Genomic DNA, 23389 nt, shown 5'->3' with positions numbered 1-23389 from the left:
TTGGAAAATTAAGGGACCGCATACTGATTCTCTTCCAATAGTGGGGAATTCCACCTTTCCTCCTGGGATGGAACAGGGCCCTATTCGCAGATGGGCAGATTCTTTCTTGGAACATATATTTTCTTTTGTAGGAGAAGAAAACAATATACTTTCATTGGACGTATTATTGACTAATTTGGGAGTGAGGCACACAGACAAATGCTTATGCGCAATTAGTTCATTATATTACCACACTGAAAAATGAAGGTTTGACATTTCGAGTGGGATATAGCCTAGGAACGTTGTTTGAACATCTGGAAGCTCTAACCTGAATTTCATACTTTAAAAAGACCCTTGACTTTGTATATCCACATATGAGCTATAAACGGTTTGCAGATAAGTGGACTGAGGGATTTGGAGTAGAAATTAGTGAGGTAATAATAGAAAAGGCTCTTCAATTAGACAGTTCATCAATTTCCAGCATTTATTAAAGAGAGAGTCTATTTCGAATGGTTATAAAAGCTTTTATGTTTCTCAGGTTCAGGGTTTACATTTTGGTTGTGTTGAGAGAAGAATATGCCTAAAATGTAATTAAAAAAAGGATAATACATTGGGTCATGCTTTTTGGTTATGTCCCAGAATTTGGAATTTTTGGAATGTTATATGTGGTTTTCTTGGATCAATTATTTCTACAATTGTGGTTCCTTCCCCCAGATGGTATTATTTCTTCAATGGGACAGGATTTTTAAGAAAGGGGTTAGGGAATTATTTCGTAAATCCTTTATTATAGGTCAAAAATGTATTTTAACACATTGGTTGGAAGAAAGTCTACCCTCATTTTGGCCTTGGAGGCTCTTATGATTATGGAAGATAGGGCGACCTCCCCATCTTATAAAAAACAGTAAATTTTGGATGACCTGGGAACCTTTTATACAGCAATTATCAGTCAGAGCAGGCAGTTTTGTAATCAGAAAGTGAAGCACTATTTATTAGTAATATTTTGGAATTGGGTAGGGTGGAGGTGGAAGGGGGAGGGAGTGTTGGGAGGTACTTTACTGTGATTGTATTGTGGTGATAATTGATTGTTGATTTATTGGAATTGTATTAACTGAGTTGCGATATTATTCTTTGTTCACTTTCTAGGGAGGCTGCATTTTAAAATTCTTAGTTTCAGTGTAAAAGGGCTGTACTCTCAATCAGTGGCATAGAAAGGGTAAGAGGTGCCCAGGGCGGTGGTCCTCCCCCCCCCCCCCCCCCCCCGCACTGTGACAGGGATCCGGCTAGGCCTAATAAAGCCAAGAGAAAAGCTCCTGTAAACATCACTAAAGTTCCAGTGACTAAGTGGAAGAAACATCCTGGGTATAGTGGAAATCCTGTGCACAATGTCAAGAGTGAGCCTGCCCCTTTAAAAGTTCACAGAGCTCAGGCAGGAACTAGAAGGACAGGGCTCTTTAAGAATTTAGCTGACTCTGCTGTTAGGGGGCATGGTTGCTGGCCGAGTCTCCCTTTTTCTGAGCTTCCTTCATCAGAAGGAGAGGAGAGGCAGCTGGGACTGGAAGCTGAGAAGGAAGTCAGCTAGAGCAGCTAACTTATGGCCAGCACAGGAAGGTTCTCACAAGGATTGGGAAATGGAAAATCCTGAATTATGGACTGGCTGGAGAACAATGTTATGCCTCAGGGGGAAGAGCACCCCATGGAATGGAAAGCCTGAATTTTCTTTTCCTTTGTGAAGGGGTTTTTCTTTTTGGAGTTTTTATACACTGTTTTGAACCTGTGCTGGAAGCTGCAGAATTTGCCTTGAGTTTAGATGATTGGAAAGAGTGGCAACACCTGTAGGAGAACCGGCCTCTCTGCTCCTGCTATTAGGGGGAGCTGCTGTTCAAGGTTACTCCAAACCAGCTTTAGAGCTAGTACTGTTAAAAGCCTTATATCCTAAACCATTACCAGAGGCATGAACTGTTCTAGCACTGTTCTAGAAGGTGGCATATAGGATGAATTGGGTTTTGTGTTATTATTGTTTTGAACTTATTTCTGAAAGCACAGCCGGTGCTGGGATTGGAACTTGCATGTATGAGAAAAGAAGCAGCAGAGAAAACTGGAATGTTTGGTTTTTTTATGGATGCCAAATTTTGACCTTTTTGTTTGGAACTTTCATTGATGTTCAATAAAAGTGTAATATTTGGACAAACCAGGCCATGTTGGTGTGCAATTTATGGGAGACACCAGGCAAGCTGTGTTCCACCACCTTTACGCTCGCGCCAAAACTAGGATTCTGTGGAGCTACTAGGCCTCGCCAGGATCCCGGTCTCACAGCACACACCACTCCCCCACCACTCCTTCCCCACCCCCCTACTCTACGCTTACCCTCTCCCTTCCCCCCACGTATCTCTGTAAATCTTCGCTAGTAAATTGGCTTCTCCAGCATGTCCTCACACCAGTGTTGGGTTTCCCTCTGATGTCACTTCCTGGCCCTACGACCGGGAAGCGATTCAGATGGGAACCATGCTGGCGCGAGCAACAGGCAGGAAAAGTTGCTCATGCTGGTGAAGATCTACAGAGGTATGAGGTAGGGGAAGGGAGGGATGGCATGAGTGTGGTGTGGCGGGGCAGAGAGGTGCTGGTTCCCCATCGAGAGGGTGGAAGAGGAGCCTGTAGTCCTCATCTCCCTGTACTTCTATGTGCAGGACACTAATCTCAGGAGAAGGGCTGACAGCAGAAAGATTACTACAGAATCATCTGTGCTTCCAAGAAAAAGGAACCTCACAAGGGAGGGGCAGCGATCCGGATTTCCTCCCAGATCCAAGCAGAAGGGCTAGAGATAAAAAGGAAAATATGGGGAGGTGGGGAGGGGGGATTTGATGTACTAATATTTCTGGCATGAATATTCCTCTGCTGACTTATCTAGGCCTCATAGGTGATTTCTAGCATTGTAAGGTATGTGTTTGGTTATCTGTGATTGAATTTGATTTATTCATGTGTTTTTAATTTTGTTTTCTTTATATTTGTCCATATATTAGTAAAATAAGACTTTAGGACTCCTGAAGACTTTAGGACTCCGTGCCAAGTCTTGATGGTTTTAACCTATTTAGAAATCAATCAAATTCCCTTGGACTGCTCTGCTCTCTTTTGGGCCCTCATTTCCTGCCATAGTGTGTGAGCAAAGCATTACGGGAAATGTAGTTTATTCCATACTGCAGCCACTCCTGCTTTGTTTCTAGTGGTCTTTCTCCTAAGACCGCCTCCCTTTTCCTCTCACCTAAGCTTGAGTCCTTGGTCTCACTGCTGTACTTCCTGGTCACCTCTGATAGGTCTCTCTGTTACTGGTTGCCTATTGGTTCCCTCTTCTTCCTCTAGGCTTAAGGGGTTTTCACTGAGGACATACCTTGGCTGTCTTATAAAAATCTATAAAGAGACAAAAAGGAAAAAAAAATAATAATGTTATACTGAAAATAAGAAAGAGAACAGCAGATGTCAAAATCTGAGAGCAGTACTTAAAAAGAGAACTATTTAAAACATATATTTTAAAAATCCAGTGCTGCAACTTTGGGACTGTGTCAGGAGGGCACCACACATGCGCAGATGCCCTCCCTCCCAAGAACAGTTTGAGGGGGTGGGGCCAGGGCTGGGGTCTTGCTCCCTCTACCCTTCTCTCTCTACGTCCCCTCACTTGCCTCTTCTTCGAATGCCTATAATTTTTTTGTCCTGTAACTTTACTGTGAATGTCAATTCTTACCTGTTCTGAGCTCCCGGGAGAACAGGATAGAAATCTAAATAAATAAATAATGGGGGTGGGCCTGGGGGCGGGGCTATGGGTCATGGCTGAGGCCCGGGGGAGTTGGGGGGAGTCAATTTTGACCTGCAGCTCATACCAATAATCATTGCATTGGAGCAAGAGATCTTTGGCTTGCGATTGCAATGATTAAAGAAGTAAAGAGATAATCAGTTTTATTAGTGCATGGGGGGGGGGGGGGGGTTAACTATGCAGGGTCTATTGAACTTATGAGACATTACGGTCTCCCAGAATCAGCTTCTTCCGGGGTCTAGTGGTTCATTCTTAAGTGACCTTATAGTGAGGGTGAGCTAGGAATTTTGATGTTAGCTGGTATGATTGTTATTTTATATTACTCAATTTGTAAGCCACTGTGAATACGTAAAGGCTAGCTTGGCAGCATGAACATTTTAATAGAAGACCCCTTATACCGAGAGCCGTGGAAATGCACCAAAGCTCATTCAGTTCTTATGGGCTTCGTGCGGCATCACTACTGCGGTTTTATAAAAGGGGTCCAGAAGTAGGATGGAAGGAGATGCATGTGAACATTGCTTTTAATTATAAACGGCACTGGTTTGGTGTCTATTTCTTGATATTTAAATTTAATTGGAGCTTATATTTGGGTATTTACATTTTTATTGTTTGCATTTTAGCTGTAGTATAGCTGGAGATTTGCTAAATTTTGTAGCCCTCCAGCTTGCTGTGGAGAGAGGCTTGTGGTTACATGTGGATGTTTGAGGATGGCTAGCTAAAACCTTGAGCAATGATGTCAGTCAGAGAGTATTGTGACATGGGACCCGTGATGTCATAGCTGAATGTCAGAAAGAGTAAGCACTGACCAGCAGCTCATATCAGTGATCAGAGTGTTGGGAGTTGGGTGTGTTTTTGCTGTGATCACTGCGATTTTCAGAAAGTTGTTTGTTTACTGCCTTTTGTCTTTTTCCTTACCCACCCTTTCATTTATTTTTATATTGTATTTAATCCATTTTTTTTCCTTCCCTCATTTCCTTTAGTGTTTTTATATCATAATTGTCTTTTATCCCCTGTTTGTTGAAAAAATTTTATTTTTTAATTTTATATTTTACCTTCTTTTAATTTTGTATAAATTTAGTAAATTTAGTTTTGTAAAAAATTTAATTTTTTAATTTTTTATTTTACCTAGTTTTATTTTTGTATAAATTTTGTAAATTTAGTTTTGTAAAAAATTTAATTTTTTAATTTTTAATTTTACCTACTTTTATTTTTGTAAAAATTTAGTACATTTAATTTTGTAAAAATTTTTATTTTTTAATTTATTATTTTTGTAACATCTTTCTGAGAGGAGAGGAAGAGAGTCTATACCGCTGGGTAAGTATACATTATTTTGATCTGAGCTTTGATAAGTTTGGGGTGAAAAGTTAATTTGTAGGTTCCATTATATTGGCAGGTTAGATCTTAAGAGCAAACTTTAATCTAGCTAGTCTCCATAGAAACCTGATGGCAGATAAAGGCCAAATGGCCCATCCAGTCTGCCCATGCAGAGTAACCATTGTGCCAGAAAACGTATGAAGGAAGACTGGAAGCCATGACTATGTAGATCCTAGAGGAAAGGAGGGACAGGGGAGGGTCAATTGCTTATTTTATTTAATTTCTCATTTATCTTTTCATCCACAGAATGGCGAAGAGGACAGAGAAGCGGAACTTCGTGGACCCCATGTTACTGGTAGGTGCCACACATGCTCTGAAGCCTCCCTCATTGTCAATTAATTGGTTAATGATATTTATTTATTGAATTAATTTGTTTCCTCTCCTGAAAGAACTCAGAACGGGTTACATAGTAACATAGTAACATAGTAGATGACGGCAGATAAAGACCCGAATGGTCCATCCAGTCTGCCCAACCTGATTCAATTTAAATTTTTTTTTTTTTTCTTCTTAGCTATTTCTGGGCGAGAATCCAAAGCTTTTCCCGGTACTGTGCTTGGTTTCCAACTGCCGAAATCTCTGTTAAGACTTACTCCAGCCCATCTACACCCTCCCAGCCATTGAAGCCCTCCCCTGCTCATCCTCCTCCAAACGGCCATGCACAGACACAGACCGTACAAGTCTGCCCAGTAACTGGCCTAGTTCAATCTTTAATATTATTTTCTGATTCTGAATCTTCTGTGTTCATCCCACGCTTCTTTGAACTCAGTCACAGTTTTCCTCTCCACCACCTCTCTCGGGAGCGCATTCCAGGCATCCACCACCCTCTCCGTAAAGTAGAATTTCCTAACATTGCCCCTGAATCTACCACCCCTCAACCTCAAATTATGTCCTCTGGTTTTACCATTTTCCTTTCTCTGGAAAAGATTTTGTTCTACGTTAATACCCTTTAAGTATTTGAACGTCTGAATCATATCTCCCCTGTCTCTCCTTTCCTCTAGGGTATACATATTCAGGGCTTCCAGTCTCTCCTCATACATCTTCTGGCGCAAGCCTCCTATCATTTTCGTCGCCCTCCTCTGGACCGCCTCAAGTCTTCTTACGTCTTTCGCCAGATACGGTCTCCAAAATTGAACACAATACTCCAAATGGGGCTTCACCAATGACCTGTACAGGGGCATCAACACCTTCTTCCTTCTACTGACTACGCCTCTCTTTATACAGCCCAGAATCCTTCTGGCAGCGGTCCTTCTCCAGGATTTTCTTCTGTGAACACAGAACAGAAGTATTTGTTTAGCACATTTGCTTTCTCCTCATCCCTCTCCACATATTTGTTCCCAGCATCTTTTAGCCTAGCAATTCCATTTTTTATCTTCCTCCTTTCACTAATATATCTGAAAAAATTTTTATCTCCCTTTTTTACATTTTTAGCCATTTGTTCTTCCGCCTGTGCGTTCGCCAAACGTATTTCTCTCTTGGCTTCTTTCAATTTCACCCTGTAGTCCTTTCTGCTCTCCTCTTCTTGACATACATAATACACAGTCAACCGATTACAATTTGTCATAGTTACAGGATAGATTCAGATTCTACAAAAGCCGCAGAAGGTTTAGGCAGTGGTAGCCACCCTACCTCCACCTAACTTAATTGTTGTAATTGGGCTTCAGCGGTGGAATAATTAGTGGCACCATTTAAAACCAATTAAACCCTTGTTAAAAAAAATAAATAGCCGTCGCAATGTGGCCTCCAGGACCAGCACCTGGGTCACTGGTGGCTACTGGTACCTAATGACGCCGAAGCCCAGAAGTAGGCATGGTTAGAGGCGGTGCCGGACTTCAGCCATTGGCCGCGATTCAGGAAGGACCTTAGGCCGGTGCCAGACTTCAGCCACTGGCCGCGTTTCAGGAAGGACCCTGGGCCGGTGCCGGACTTCAGCCACTGGCCGCGATTCAGGAAGGACCCTGGGCCGGTGCTAGACTTCAGCCACTAGCAGCGTTTCAGGAAGGACCCTAGGCCGGTGCTAGACTTCAGCCACTGGTCGCGATTCAGGAAGGACCCTGGGCCGGTGCTAGACTTCAGCCACTAGCCGCGTTTCAGGAAGGACCCTAGGCCGGTGCTAGACTTCAGCCACTGGTCGCGATTCAGGAAGGACCCTGGGCCGGTGCCAGACTTCAGCCACTGGCCGCATTTCAGGAAGGACCCTGGGCCGGTGCCGGACTTCAGCCACTGGCCGCGATTCAGGAAGGACCCTGGGCAGCGGAAATGTCGACCTGTAAAATTCTGGCCTACATTTCTGGCACCTGTCACCATCCCCTTTTTCCTCTCAAATATCTGCCTCCCTAACCCAGGGATCCATGATCTTTTTCCCTCTCCTTCCTATGTTCCTGAATCTTCCCCCTGCAGTCCGGTCTCTCTCCTCCTCCTGTATATCTGTCAACCACTTTGAGTGTGGTCGTAGAACAAGTCCCGATCCCTTTCCCGAAACTACAATAGCTTTCTAGGAAATAAACATGGTGCAGTTTATTTGCTGATATCAGGCATCATTTCTAATACATTCTTTATCATTTTTCAGAGGTCTGAAGCCATGGGGACCACAGGAAAGTAAGTAGATTTTCATTATAAATATAAAATTAAAGATTTGTACATTGAATGGAATGCAAATTTAATAAATGAAATGATTACTGTATGTGATTGATTTGAACTTTATTAGTCTATGAAATTTTTAACGTTATTTATTTCTATACTTTTAGTGACTGGTGGCCAATCAGACTCGATCTGTCCAAGACATATTTAACAATATATTTAGTAAGTAATATGCCAGTATTTATGTCGGGCTTAGTAAAGGCGGGGTGGGGGTGGGGATAAATGTTTTTGGCCTGTTAATCCCAAGTTATGGTAATATGGACCTTGGTTCTGGAATAGAATAGACTGAATTACCTAAACAGAGGCATTTAATTATAGAAATGCCTCCTGTCCTCCAAGGGCTCGATGCACTAGAGATAGCGACTCGATCGCTGTTGGTTGATTCTCTGGCCGATTCTCCAGCAGCGATCGTTTGCATGCAAATGATTTGAACAACTGATCATTCACTCAGTGAGCGATTGACACATGCGCAGAGCCTTCACAGCAGTGACAGGGAAGGAGCCTCCTGTCACTGCTGTTAGGGCTTTTGTGAAATGGCAACCCCACTTCCGAGTGTCAAATATGGTGAAATCCACTTAATTGCAAATGCATATTTCAGTGGGCAATGATATTCGTCTTTGAACCTTATTTTCACCTTCTCCTTGATGTCTTTCTCAATACATACTGTTGTTTAATACTTATCTTTTAATATGCAGAATCATTAGCGTGCTCCAGGGGGAGGGTTGGGGGGCCATTGGCAGGAGACAGTAGGCATCCCTCCTTCCATTCTGCCATGGGTGGGGGGTCAGTCGGGATTGCAGGAGAGCGTGGAAGTCTGGAAGTCAGAGGGGAGGATCAAAAATATGTAAAGGAGGCTTCCTACAAGAGATCTTGCGAAATGGGATGCATAACCCACTAGTTCGGGAATAGACTGGAATTGTTCAAAAACCTGGGGTTTCTTTATACTGATTCTTGTCTCTTTTTTTGCTTTAATTAGGGAGAAGACCCTCCTAATAAGGAATATGCTCTGAATTGCCGGCTGGAGGAGACGGATGATGAACACGTCATCTTAATCTTTACTCGTAAGTTTCTGCTGTGGTTGAAAAAAAGTAGAAAAACAAATACAAAAGAGGTACAAATAATCAGCCTAAGCCAAAAATCACCTCCGATAGCTCCTTAGTGAATAAATAACTATACGAAGACAAGCCTCAGAGACCTTAAATTCAAGCAGTATGCTGCTAGATGTGTTAACAGGTCAGAATCTCGATCATTGGCTCATACTTCGTGAATATTTGTAGTTTTCAAATATATATCAAAAAATCAATACAGCACTTATCTTGTTAGCGGTATTGAACAGCACTGCGGGGCCGCTGTTTCACCTTTACCGGCTTCATCAGGGGATAAACTGAAACAGTGCGGAACAAAACCTTCCCTTGGCTCAAAATGTTTCTCTCAAGATGGCCATATCTAGCAGCATACAGCTTGAATTTAAGGTCTATGATTTTTGGCTTAGGTTGAAAAAAAGTACCCAAAAGATGCCAGCATTCATAGCGGGGACTTTTTGCTGACTGATTTCTATTTTCTGTCTCCTGCAGCTGAGAAATCCTACACCATCAATGCCAGCACGGAGCATAACGAGGCGTAAGGCACACGTTCTCTAAAAGACTTTGTTCCTTTATCTGCTGCTTCCAGGAGCGACTGTTCCACTTTGTTTTGGCTTTTAGCTTAGATTCTTTCTTTCTTTTTTCTTTTAGATGGCTGAAAGCGATGGACAAGTGCCATCGTTTCATCTGGAAGATGCTCAAAACCAACAGATATGCTGTGGAGCATCGATTCCAGTGGATGGTCTATAATCAGTCCCCTAAAGGATGCGCTGAATGTGGCGCTGGAGGTAACTTCACTATTAAGCGAAAACCAAACTCCTGTCCCCATAAAAAGCAGCAATTACTTCTGACAGTTCTGATTTGGTTTTAAAGTCTTAGTTTATTTAAATCAGCAATAAAATACAATATAAAGAATTAGAATAGACATTAGGTCATGTGACTGTAGGGTCGACCATTTCTTGTTCAAAGAGTTGGATTTTTGGGCCATATAAAGCTCATATCTGTAGAGCAAAGAAATCTGGTTCCACCGTCTGACACAGGTAACTTGTGAGAGGTCCTTTCAAGATCCACAAATGGTTTTTAATGCAGCAACGAGTAAAGAATCAAACAATACAGCATCAAAATCATTTCAAGCACTTTTCAGGACAAGGGTTGCCTAAGAAAAATGGGCCAAAACTGTACTGGAAGCCCCAAAACAAACTCAGCAAGTTCTTCAATTTGGACTAAACACAATTGGTGGCATAACCAAAAGAGGGGAGCCCCACCCCCCTCAAAATGAACATCTCCGTTGCTGTAGCTGGTGGGACATTTTGTTTTTCCATCATCTTGGTCCCAGTTTCTGCTTTTGTCTCTCTTCTACTAATTCTCTTTTCAGGCCCAGGGAATCCTGGTTCCATCCCTGTGGGAGCCTTTGGGGGGGGGGAAGTTTCCCCGTGGGAGTCCCATAGACCTGGGTCTTCATCATAAGGCGTATGGGTTCAGACTGTAAGATCTCAATCTGTACACTTTAGAGGAAAGGCAGAAGGGGGAGATGATATGATAGAGACATTTAAATACCTAGGAGGCGTAAATGCATATTACATTACATTTATTGACTTCTATTCCACCTTTAACTTTCAGTTCTAGTATATTAAGTTGTTGATAATAATATTGTTAGGGATATTTTGCTTATTAAAGCATTGTTTTATTTTAGAGGCATCTTTTATTATGCTCAACTTGGGGCTTAACATCTGCCATAAATGCTTCCATCGCCACGAAGTTGATGGTGGGCCATCCACTGAGTACATTATAAACAGTTCGGCTTGTCAGGTAAGTCTCAGAGACGGCATATCCATCAAGAAAGTGGGTTTTTTGAACAATACACTCTTGGCTGATCTCTCGACATCCTTCCCTCACGACTCCCTCGTAGTGTGAATGAAAGATCCACCATTTCTTTTCAGACTCCAGAACTGTTGGGCTGTTTTGATCCTGCTCAAAATTTACAGTTTAGCTTCATGTAATATACATCAAATAATAATAAAATATCTAAGTTCACATGAAAGTTACTATGTTTAGAATTAATAGAGATAGATTAGGTTACATGGGGGTAGTGATGTGCGGATAGCGTAGCAAGTTTTAAGAAAGGTTTGGATAAATTCCTGGAGGAAAAGTCCATAGTCTGTTATTGAGAAAGACAAGGGGAAGCCACTGCTTGCCCTGGATCGGTAGCATGGAATGTTTTGCCAGGTACTAGGGACCTGGATTGGCCACTGTGAGAACAGTGATGGACCGTTGGTATGACCCAGTAAGGCTATTCTTATGTTCTTATGTCTTCCCCTCTCTGCTCCCCATTTTCTATTTTTTCACTCAATTAATTGTTAAGCTCTGGAACGCATCCTCTGGTAATGTGGTAACAGTGGTTAGTGTATCAGGTCCAAAAAAGATTTGGGCAACTTCCTGGAGGAAAAGTCCGTAATAGATAGTAGCAGACTATGAACTTTTCCTCTATGAACTGAATGGTAATTTACTACGAGGGTGAATCAAAAATGAAAGGCAATTCTTAAATTACACGATAACCAGAACAGAGCTAGCAAAATTCAACATATGTACTCATAAATTCCCTGTTGGATAGTGTCACCTGCCGGGGTCTCTGGAAGCTTGTGGAAGACCACCGACAGGCGGCAGCACGACCCTGGCGTGGCTCCCAAAGTGGAAGACCTCACTGGCGTCCCAATACTCCGGGCTTCGCTACAATAAACCACAGCGAGAGCCAAGTCAAATCAAAAATGTCCAAGGTTTAATTTGTCACCAAAAACAAAAAACAAAAAACAAAAATCATACAAGGAAGCACTAGCACTATCTTCCTTTTGCTCCAAAGGAAAAAGGTTTCTACCCTCCCAAAACAGTTCAATGGAAGAACAGCAGTTCTTATAATAATAATAATAACTTTATTCTTGTATACCGCCATACCCAGTGAGTTCTAGGCGGTTCACATTAGTTAAACATGGATTACATGCGGTTGAGAATAGTTGAACAGATTTACATTAGTTAAGTATAATTACATGCATCGTTACATGCGGTTCACATTAATTAAACATAGTTATATGCAGTTAAGTAATAATTGAACAGAATTGCATAGAGTTAGGTGTTAAAATGAGCAGGGATGCAGGCAGCGGAGAAGATGAAATTGGGGAGTAGGATAAGGTGGGTCGGGGGGTGTGGCAAGATGAAAGAAAAAGGGGGAGGAGGGGGGATTCTTTGGGGAGGGGGCCTTTAAGTGTCGTGGCGTTGGAAGAGGTGTGTTTTGAGTAGTTTTCTAAAGCTGAGGTAGGTTGGATCCTCGAGGATCAATTGGGTTATCCATGGGTTTAGCTTGGCGGCCTGGAAGGCGAGGGTTTTGTCGAAGAATTTATTGGAGTGACAGAGTTTTAGGGAGGGGAAAGCAAATAACTGGATTCTGCGGGAGTTCTTGTTTCTGTGATTCAGGATGAAGTGTGGGTTGATGTAGTTTGGGGCTAGGCCGAATACTGTTTTGTAGCAGAAACAGGCAAATTTAAATAGGACTCTGGATTCCAGTGGTAGCCAATGAAGTTTGTGGTAGAAAGGGGTGACATGGTCCCATTTTTTCAAGCCGAATATAAGGCGGACAGCGGTGTTTTGGATCATTCTGAGTCTTCTGGTAGTTTTCTTCGTGGAGCTCAGGTAAATGATATTACAATAGTCCAGTATGCTGAGAACGGAGGATTGCACTAGGTAAGTCCATAGAAGTCCACAATAAAGGTTCTAGCGGCTTCCCCAGCAAGAGAAAACAAAACTAGTCCCAAAAAGGAAAAGTCCTCAAGAATACTCTTGAGTCCTGGACTTTCAGTCATATAATCCTGTTTCTTCACATTGTAAAGCAAACTTCAAACATGAAAAGAAAAGTAAGGCCTTACTGCAGGCTCTTGTCATTCCAGCACTAGCTAGTCTCCAGTTGGGCAGCAGAATTGCTGGTTCCCCTTTATTCAATAGCTTTAACAAGCTCCCACAGATCTTCGGGGATCCTACCCCAATCCTGAAAGTCCCTTGGAATATAACAGGCAACAGGGAAACTGCTCCACAAGCCCAAAAGAAAACTCCTTTGAGTTGCCCCTGGCTTTTGCACAATGTAATTAATGCTGAATGCTGCTGCAGCACTGCTCTCAGCTTGGTTTTTCAGTAGAACCAAAACTAACAGTCCCAATAACTATCTCCTTATGGAAACCAGTACCTCCAGTCCTTAGTGAGAGACTGCCAAGCGGACATCCATGGCTTCCACGTTCTCAGCTCCAGGCACATTTTCTTCAGCTGTGTCCATACTTTCTGGAGCCCCCAACTGCTCAGCTGACTCTTGGTCAATGGAATCCTCCCATTCCATAGGCTCCTGTGTGAGGTCTGGCCTTTGCCTGGCCCGGAGAACCTTCTCTGCCAGGTCCTCGTGTGCAGCCTGCCTTACTGCCTTGGAGAGCTGTTTAAGAGAGTTTGTGCCACTCCCTGTTCTAGGTGTCTGTGTTCCTAGCTTTCGTGCTCTTTGGCTCCCCCCCAGAATACAACTGGGAGTCGGATTAAACCTCTTAAGGGAGCTGGGTTTTTTACTGGGACGTGGAGCTAACCTGTATTCTGGCTCCTGCTCAGGATAGGCAACTCTGCTTTCAGGATCTCCTGCCTGATCATTCTCGGTCAGTCTCTGATCTCGGTCAAAGGATTTACTATGGGGTTTCACTCTGACATGATTGTCTCAGGGAGCGGAAATGTCACAATAGTTTGTCCATACATAGTGCAGCGCTCGGCCTTTAGTCATGTGGCAGCCACAAGGTCAGAAACATGGACGCTCCATTGGAAGATTGCACCATCGAAGAACAACGTGCAGTGGTGCTCTCTCTTTTGGCAGAGGGAGTGACATCTGTGGAAAGCCACCTTCAGATATTGACTCAGTATCTAGAGAACACCATGAATCAAGAAAAGGTTTATGAGTGGGAGAAAAGGTTTAAAGCGGGAAGAACATGTGTAACCCATGAAGGTCATTCTGGCTGCCCATCAACACACAAGAGCACATTGACAGGGCTGATGCCTTGATTAGAGAAGACCGACACATAACGGTGTCTCAATCGGCTCAGTTGGGATATCGGCTATGGATCTGCCTGTGCCATAATGCGTGATGACTTGGGATTCAGGAAAGTCTGTGCACGATGGGTTCCCAAACAGCTTAGCAACAGGGTGTGGAGTTTGCGACCCAGTTCCTGAGACGGTATGAAGAAGATCCGAGTATTCTGGAGAGAATTGTCACCGGCGACGAGACATGGGTGCCTCACTGCGACCCGGAGATCAAAAGACAAAGCACGATGGAGTAAAGGAAGCGGTGCTCACCTGGCTTCGGGAGCAGCCAAAAACCTTCTCTGCAGGAATCCTGAAGCTAGTTGAACGATACAACAAAGGCGTCATCTTGCATGAGGACTATGTGGAAAAGTGTATTTTTCCCTCCTATAGGGGATTCTGCCAGGTCTTGGGATTTTGTCAAGGCCCTCTTGTGTTACTGGGTGAAAAGAGTTCCATATGAATGTGGCAGGAGGGGTGAGTTTGTGAGCTCCTGGTTATCTGATTGGAGACTAGTTGGCAAAGTCTGAATAAGTGGGTGGATATGTGCTAAAGGGTTTAGATTTGTAGCAGGATGAGACGTGACCACATAATTATCAGTTTGCTCATTTTTCAATTTTATATAATCTGAGAAATGCAGTAGGAAAAGTAACTTTAAACATTTGCCAAATTGTCTTTTTTGCTTCAAGTTTGAAGAATCAATTCTCCAGATACTGATGGCTTCATTGTTCTTTTTTTGTCAGAGACAAGATCGAGAGATGCGTGCGGCCACGTGAGTATTCTGAAAATGTACGATACTCTAGAGGTCCCCATTAGGCCTTCTTTCCCCTTTCTCCTTCAGTCTCCCCGGCTCCCTCCACTCACCTTCTCACCTCTGTGTGCTCCTGTGGCCGATATGGAAAGATGTGCATTTAATTTTCATTTGGCAGAGTTAACCCATATAGTGAGAGTCAGGGACAGATTTATCCATTGCATGCCTAAAGGCACAGGGACAGGGGAGTCCCGGCCTCCGGGTTTAAGGGTAACCTCACCAAACCACTACCACCTCTTGCTGTTCCTGGCTGACCAGAACAAATGCAACATAATGATTGAGGGTTATGTTAACCAGGTTTTCTATTCCGCCTTTACCTATTCAGTTTAAGGCTGGATTATATTACAAGAGGTTGAATCAGGAAGTTGCAATGGACAGTTTGACACAGACATTCAATAGAGTTGCTAGAACAGGTAGATCAGGACAGTTAGGTCATAGTTACAAGTTCAAGTAAGTCATCATTGGCTCATCGATATGTCCCAGGAGTTGCATTAGACAGTTTAGAAATGGGCTTTTACCATTTCCATTTCAATTACATCTGGGTTGGCTCCCTGTCTTGCTAGAGAAATGAATCTAATATAGTGGTCAGAAGATCATTCTGTTTTCTTGGGAAGTATAAGTTTATCAAAACAAAACAAAATGGCAGGAGTTCAGTGGCCAAACTAATTAAAAGCGCCCAGATGGACTTCCAAAACTGGGTATTTGGAGAGCCCTGAGCTCAGGGCTGCATCTGAAGGGCCTCCGAGCATGAGTGGATGCGATGTGATGACATCACATGCATGTGTGTGACATCATCACATTGCATCCATGAATGCTCACAGACCCTCCAGATACGGAAAAGAGATGAGGTTTCTGGGGGTTGGGCAGGGGGCTGAACAGGGCATGGCTGAAGCGGAATGGTGTGGAGCCAGGTGTCTTTTTTTCAAGGAGGAAATCTGGTAACCCTATCTTTAGGCCTAGCCTTAGATACCTCCCACCACAGGACAGCAATCTGAGAAAGGAAAGGGACTTGTCTATGCTCTTTTGCAGTTGCAAATTCAAAGCAGTTTATATATATACAGGGACTTATTTTGTACCTGGGGCAATTAAATGACTTGCCCAGGGTCACAAGAAGCAGCGCTGGGATTCAGTCCCACAACCTCAGGGTGCTGAGGCAACAGTTCTAAGCCACTCCTCACCTCCTGGGGAACTGGGTTCGATTCCCACTGCGGCTGTTGTAGTTCTGGCCAAGTCACTTAACACTCCCAGGTACAAACTGAGCACTTGTATATAATATGTCAACTGCCTTGCTTGTAACCACAGAAAAGGGGACGATCAAATCCCATCCTCTTTCTCCTCTTTTGGCTGCATGGAGGGATTGCCTTGCATCAGAATCATTGCCCTGCTTGTCCTCTGAGCAATCAAAGTTACTCACCCTTAGCAGGTGTTCTCTGAGGACTTCCTTTCCCGCCTTCCCTAGGAGTTGTGTTCTTTTGCTTTCATATTGGGCTAGATTCACTAAAGATAGCGACTCAATCGCTGTTGGCCGATTCTCCAACAGCGATTGATTCACTCTCAAGTCTGCATGCAAATCCACCGACTCAATCCCTCATTGAGTGATTGACACAATACAGAGCCCTAACAGTAGTGACAGAGGAAACAGCCTCCTGTCACTGCTGTTAGGGCTTTTGGGTTTTTTTTAATGGCCCAGATGTTGTGCATGTGTTAAACACGTACCATCTGTCTCATTAGAAAAAAGCCCCCACTGTCTACCACCCAAAAGCCATCATGCCCCCAAACCCCAAAAAGATGGCAGAAAGGATGCTCACTCCCTCCTGCCATCCCGACTGACTCACCACCCCCGTGGCAAAACAGGGAGGGATGCCCACTCTCTCCTGCCAGAAAGGTGACCTCTACCTCTAGGCCCCCAGGCCCCCTACCTTAAAAGTTGAGACCCAGAGGTACTGATAACACCTGCTCCTCCTCTCTCGCCGACGACCACTGGGCCTTAGGCCCCTCTCTGGTGCATCACTTTATCCAATTATGTGTAGATAATACTGGTTTGTGTACTCTAAGTTTAAATCTGAAATATATTCTCTCTTTTTCCAATTCAGAGAGCAAGGAGTCCAGAGTGACCTGAGGTACGATTCTGAGATGTCACAGAAATAATTTTAGTGGTGTTTTTACCTTGGGGTGGGGGTAGATGTAAAAGCTCAAAAGTTACAGCAGTCAACGAATGTTGAAAGCGTTCCCACAGAAGGATTGGGACAAAAACGGCCTTGGTGTGCTGCTATGCAAGATCCGAGCGACCAGCACTGTGGATCGTAAGGCAGCGGACGACTGCGCTCGGTTCGCACACAAGAGTACATTGAAGTTGTACGCGATCTTGTACTGAGCCAGTAGGATGCACTGCAAATACACCAAAGAACTCGCCAAATAGCAAGAGAAACTGGAATAAGCCAGTCAACTGTGGTTGGAATAATTCATGATGATCTGAAATTAAAGTGTCTTAAAATGTGTCGTGTCCAGAACAAAAACACATGACTAAAACGGTGCAAGCAGCTTTTGACCAAGTACACAGAGCAGAGTGTCAGCTTCATCTGGTTTACAGATGAAAAGATATTTACCGGTTAACACACAGAATGATTGCCTATGCGTACCTTCAACAACACTGAAGCGTGAGGTTATTGCCAATCGCCTACTACGAACCTCCCCGACCTCCAGCCAATCAGTCATGATCTTGGTCGCAATCTCAGATTTACAGATTTCTTCTTCATTGATCCTGGGGTTAAGATCAACGACGCATACTACTGGGACATCCTCTTGATGCAGAAGCTGTTGCCAGCGATCCGTCGCATGTCACAGCTTCAAACAGGACAATGCCCCAGTAAATCGGAGAAAGAACACCTTAGAACTGCTACTTCGGGAGACCCCAGACTTCATTGGTCCAGACCTCTGGCCTGCGAATTCATCAAATCTAAGTCCAGTTGACTACCGGATCTGGGGGCTGATAGAGGAACGCAACTACCAGACAGCGATATCTTACGTCAAACAGCGTCTCATCTCTGTTTGGCTTGAGCTGAAGCAGAGCGTCATTGATAAGTCCATAGATCAGTGGCGGCCAAGGCTGATGGTGTGCCTTTGAGGAAAGGGAGTTAACTGAAACATTACTTTTTTATTTATTTATTCAATTTTCTATACCGTTCTCGCAGGGGAGCTCAGAACGGTTTACATGCATTTATTCAGGTACTCAAGCAGTTTTTCCCTCTCTGTCCCAGCGGGCTCACAAACTAACGTACCTGGGGCAATGGGGGGGGATTAAGTGACTTGCCCAGGATCACAAGGAGCAGTGTGGGTTTGAACCCACAACCTCAGGGTGCTGAAGCTGTAGCTTTAACCACTGCGCCACACTCTCCCTCTTTTTGACTTTACATTTTTCTGCAAAATACAGCATAAAACTTTTTGATGTGTTTTTATTCAGTTCACAATTCATTTTCACAAGGCAGTATTGTGGTGTGGTAGGAAATAGTTACGTTTTAAATCAATTTCATTCAGAACACAACACACTAAATTTCATAAGAATCGACCGAGTTCTGTGGAAGATACAACAAAAACCATTTTAGTGTGGTTGGCATAATATAAAATCATACGTATATCACAAAACCTTTCAGTTCTGTGCGGTTTAAAAACTAAGAAGACTGAACAATCTCAGTGATTAACAAGTCAATTCTCCATACAAGAGGAAGAAAGAGATAACAGTCCGTGAAACTCTGCATCCCAACTAGCTGCTTGGTAAGACAGCAATCTTTGTCAAAAATCTCTTCTATGTACAACCATTAGCAGAAGGGAAAACAAGCATTGCAGTGGCTTGAAATGAGTGAACGTAAATTGATCAACTGGATAATTGGGTATATGTAACCATGCAAGGCCTAATAACACGTGGTTCCAAACTTGAAAAATACCCTAGCCTCTACTGGCAACCAGTGAAGGTGTAATATAATCTGGGTTTTTTCCCCTAATTAAACATTAAATGCATGGCAGTATTTTGAACAATACGTAATCTTTGAAAATGTTTACGATAACCTGCCAGATGTATATTGCAATAGTCCAAAATACTCAACACTAAAGATTGTACCAATAACCTGAATGGAGTAATATTGAAGTATGATCCAATTGTTTATAGTTTCCATGATGTAAAGAAGCTTTTTCGAACTAGAACATCAATTTGATTGATCACTCATGGATAGATTTTTTTTAATTCAAAGTATACCCCTAAAATCCTGATTGTTGGGGTAATAGGGTAGGACACTCCATTCAGAGTCAAATGTTCTGTACGTTTGGTAGGAGATGCAAAGCAAAATGTAGTTTTATCTGGGTTAAGCTTTCATTTAAAACCCCTCATCCAATAATCTACAGTCTGAAAAACCTTCGAAATTAACTGAGAAGCTGATGAAAGATTAGAAAACATAGGAATTACTAAAGTTATGTCATCTGCATAATTAAAAAATTGATATCAAAATTTGATCATCTTGAACTCAAGAAGGCAAGATAAATATTGAAAAATACTGGGGAAAGAGGGGATCCTTGATGAACTCCACAAGGATTATTCCAAGTATCTGACAAGACCCCATTAAAACTGACTTGATAAGTATGTAAATAAATGAGAGTGTATAGAATATGAAAACTGTTTCTATTGTAACCACAGAAAGATAGTATAGAAAAATCCTAAATTAGTTTTCACTCTTTTCTTTCCAGGAGACACGGGAGAATGAGGAGAATAAGGAATGGGTAATTATAGTCAATTTTTTTAAAATATTGATAAAGGAGGTTTTTTAAAAAATACTTTTGCCCTTGTATAAAAGGCTGACCCCTAGTGGTAGTACTGTGAGACTACTACTATTTGTTATAACTGCCTTTTGGAACCCTGTGCTAGACGGGGCCCACTAGCAACCTAGGATCACCTTGGATAAGTTCTAGGGGTGGATGGAGATCCAGGGGGGCTAAGGGATTGGGGAGCAGGGGGTATAATTATAAAATGATTCACTATATTGGGCAAACTGAAGGTCTATCAAGCCCTATATCCTGTTTTAAACAAACATTGACAAATCAGGTCACAAGTACCTGGTAAGACCCCAAAGAGTAAAACAAATTCTATTTCATGCTGCTGAACCCAGAAATAAGCAGTTGATTTTCCCAAGTCCATCTTAAGGATGGTTTATGGACTTTTCTTTAGGATCATTTTCAATCGAATTCCAGAACTTAAATTACAGATTGGATTGGATTGGGGAGTCAACTGATGGGATTGTTTCTGGAACCCAGGGGATTGTAGGAACCAAGTGGGGGAATGGGGAGATCATGGGAGGGAAACAGATTAGTGACCCTGAAGCTGTGCAGGTGCTGATCCATATTCAGGAAGCAGACATCCACCTAGTTAAGCACAGAAAGATAGGCTAACGTTTTGTGCAGTTCTGTCTGGCCACTTAGCTATGTGGGCACCAACCCAGAATATGGCCTTTCCGCATATGGCCTGTATAGTCTGAGCTTGTAGTTAAGAGCAGAATTTCAGCAGCTGGTCCGCTCAGTGGGCCTAAGTGGGCAGGAGACTCTGAATAGTGACCTCAGAATGATTCTGGAGAACTCAAAACCAAAATTCCCTTAAGGAAAGGATTTATTTGAGGTCTCGGTGCAAATAGGGTGAACAGGCAAAGTACTGGACAGACTAGATGGAACTTCATTTTGACTGATAACTTTCTTGGGCTATATTTGATTATAATTTATTTTGCCTATTATACTTAAAATAATCTGTTTTGTTATCTGCTTTATTATATTCAGACTGAAAAGAATGTGGGGGAATATGCGAGCCTGTTTTACATGTCAGTGAAAGGTAAGATTTCTAACAAATACGAGGGGCGTTCTATAATTTATCTACCTCAGTAGGAAAGGAAAGAGTTTTCAATAAATAGCTCCATATACTCCATCCACTTTTCCTGCAATGACTTTAATCCCTTCCAACCAGGACATTACAGCTTCCTTGACGTCTTCATCACTTGAAAACCGCTATTCACGGAGAGATTTCTTTAAAACACGGAACAGGAAATAATCCTAGGGATCCAGGTCAGGACCGTAGGGTGGGTGGTTCATCCCAGAAGACAGTTGCCATGAGTTTTCCTGCAGATTTTTCTGTCTTGAACATTTTGGGGGTGGGGGATGACTTGTGCTTCCACTGCATTGCAAAAAAATTCACTTGGTCTTCACAGAGCACCTCCAAGTTCTCTTGACAGCACTGAAGCCTCTAGGCCTTCTGACATGGCGTCAGCATTCTTGGAACGCTTCTTGCATTAACCTTGGACATGCCCAACTTTTCATGAATTATTTTCTAAACTGTACCTGCCAAGATGCCCACTTCTTCAGCTATTTGGGAAATCTTAACTCGTCTGTCAAACAAAATTAAATCCTCTATTTTCTTGCATACTTCTGTTGAAGTTGCTCCAATTGGCCGTCCAGGGTGAGGGCCATCTTCAATGGGTTCTCTACCCGCACTTACATTGCTTGCTCCAAAATATTTCTTTATTGAAAATGGAGCAGACTGCAATCATGCGTTCATGGATCTCCTTTGGATTTTTCCCTACTTTTGTGAGAAATTTTATCACTGAACTGTGCGCATGAGGACTCTTTTGACATCCTGTCTCTTGGAATGTTAGATTCACACTGAGCCACAACTGTGCAAGAATAACCTTGAGACATGTCACATGTTATATGCCCCTCTTTCAATGGAAATTTACCTGCCTCAAGCATGGAAGGCTTGCACAGGCTGTATGTCTAAGGTTCTGAGTGATTTGTGGTTCTGATCTGACTGTCTTTGCTTACAGAATATTGTATGGATGTGTGCTGGTGTGTCATTTCGGTGTCCATGTGAGTGTGTCTCCTCTGGTTCTAATCTGAGCTATCTCTTCCTGGGTCGTTTGTATCGGTGGGTGCATAGGCATCCGTCTCCTCAGGTTCTGATCCAACTCTTTTGTTGCATGAGCTGTGTATATGAATATGTGCATCAATTTCTGTATTTGTGTGCATCTTCTCGAGTTCTAATCCCAGCTCTGTCTCTTCACACAGGCAGGAACGGCTGGGGCTACACTGACAACACTGAGGCCTATTTATGGTTTCCAGCTGCACTCAAATATGCGGCTTTCCCTCAGTATCCTTATGTGCCTCCTGTCACCATAGCCATCCACTGCCACTACTTCCTGGCGGAATCTGTCTACATCTTCATGTTCTTCTCCACGGTGAGTACTGAGGCATAGAGATTTTAAAAAATCCTACTTGGGGGTCACTGAGAGAATGACAGGCAGAGTTGGAAGGCCAACTGATTGGAGAAGATCCCTGAGGTACAGAGAGATAAAGTTATTCACTTGGGGTCACACAGCGAATAATGGAAATAGAGGGATTAATGTTGAGGCACAAGCAGATAAGGTGACCACGTTTGATCATGCTTAAATCTAGGAAGCTAAACTTTGAACCCTTAGATTTTGATCTGCCACTCTTTTGAAGGGGCTAAATTTAGTGGAGTAGAGAGGTGGAATGGAATGATCAAAGTTCAAGGACTTACTTGTCTTTCAAGAAGTACAAAGATGAGGAGACACATCACAAAGTTAGTAATATGCAATTTTATAACAAACTAGAGAAAATATTTTTCACTCAATCTATAATCTATCTATCCAGGTCTGTCTCCTCACAAAGGCTGGAACGTCAGGGCTTCAATTCTAACACCGAGGCCTGCTCCTATGGATACCAGCTGTGCTCCACTCTGCTGCAAACCCTCATGGACTTTATAGTCATGCCTCTGTTCGCCAAAGACATCCACAGCCACTTTCTCCTGACGGCATCTGTCTACATCTACACGATGTTCTGCTCCATGGTGAGTATTGAGGCATCGAGATAAAGTAACCTACCCAGGCTGTGAGGCTCATAATCAAAACAAAAATACATCCCCAAACCGGCCTAAGTCAGTACTTGGATGACCTAAAAGACAGGTCGTCCAAGTACCGATAATCAAAACGGGTTTTTGGATGTATTCAGAGACTTTTTAGGCCTCTTAATTCCGCTGCGCGCCCACAGCTCAAAGGGGTGGTTTTGGAGGAGTGGTTAGGGCGGGAGGTGAGCAGGATGTGGACTGAACTGGACTTAGTTGTCCTACAGTGATAACCAAAAGTTTTACAAGGTTGCCTGGACAGAACTTGTACCTTGTGACTTAGTGCCTGATTGGTATAAGTTCTGGATTGGGTTGCCGTTCAGCTGATCGCAGCTAGGATATCTCCCAGGTGCCATCAATTCGGTGCGGGGGGCAAAGATTGTAGGGAGGAGAGATGCCCAATTCCTTCTACTGGAACACCTCGCCAAAAGTTAGGCATCTAGGGCCAACCTGAATCTTAGACCTGTTTCACAGTGCATTCAGAGATGTGCTGGGAGTAGCCTAAGATTCCGATTGGCCAGATCCCTTAGGCCACCCCCCAAAAAAATCTTAGGCCACTCCCAGTGCATCCCAGAATGCATTGTGGGACCGGCCTAAGATTCCGTTGGGCCCAAGCACCTAATGCCCCTCCTATGTGAGGGCCTTAGGCCCTTGGGACAAAAGGGCCT

General features: G+C 43.1%; 1 protein-coding gene across 1 annotated transcript in view; it reads left to right on the top strand.

Moving 5' to 3' along the window:
• Positions 1-5402: 5402 nt before the first annotated feature.
• The window catches only part of LOC117366643, a 53063-nt gene continuing 35076 nt past the window's right edge, over positions 5403-23389 (top strand). The window contains exons 1-10 of the mRNA XM_033958268.1: positions 5403-5450; positions 8769-8853; positions 9367-9412; positions 9526-9662; positions 10568-10683; positions 14709-14737; positions 16870-16896; positions 19511-19543; positions 20588-20628; positions 21866-22035. Of these exons, the coding sequence (XP_033814159.1) occupies positions 5403-5450; positions 8769-8853; positions 9367-9412; positions 9526-9662; positions 10568-10683; positions 14709-14737; positions 16870-16896; positions 19511-19543; positions 20588-20628; positions 21866-22035 (732 nt within the window). The remainder of the gene's footprint in view (positions 5451-8768; positions 8854-9366; positions 9413-9525; positions 9663-10567; positions 10684-14708; positions 14738-16869; positions 16897-19510; positions 19544-20587; positions 20629-21865; positions 22036-23389) is intronic.

The sequence above is a fragment of the Geotrypetes seraphini genome, chromosome 1, assembly GCF_902459505.1.
Source record: "Geotrypetes seraphini chromosome 1, aGeoSer1.1, whole genome shotgun sequence".
In the NCBI taxonomy this organism is placed as follows: domain Eukaryota; kingdom Metazoa; phylum Chordata; class Amphibia; order Gymnophiona; family Dermophiidae; genus Geotrypetes; species Geotrypetes seraphini.
This window is presented reverse-complemented; position numbering and strand designations above follow the sequence as displayed.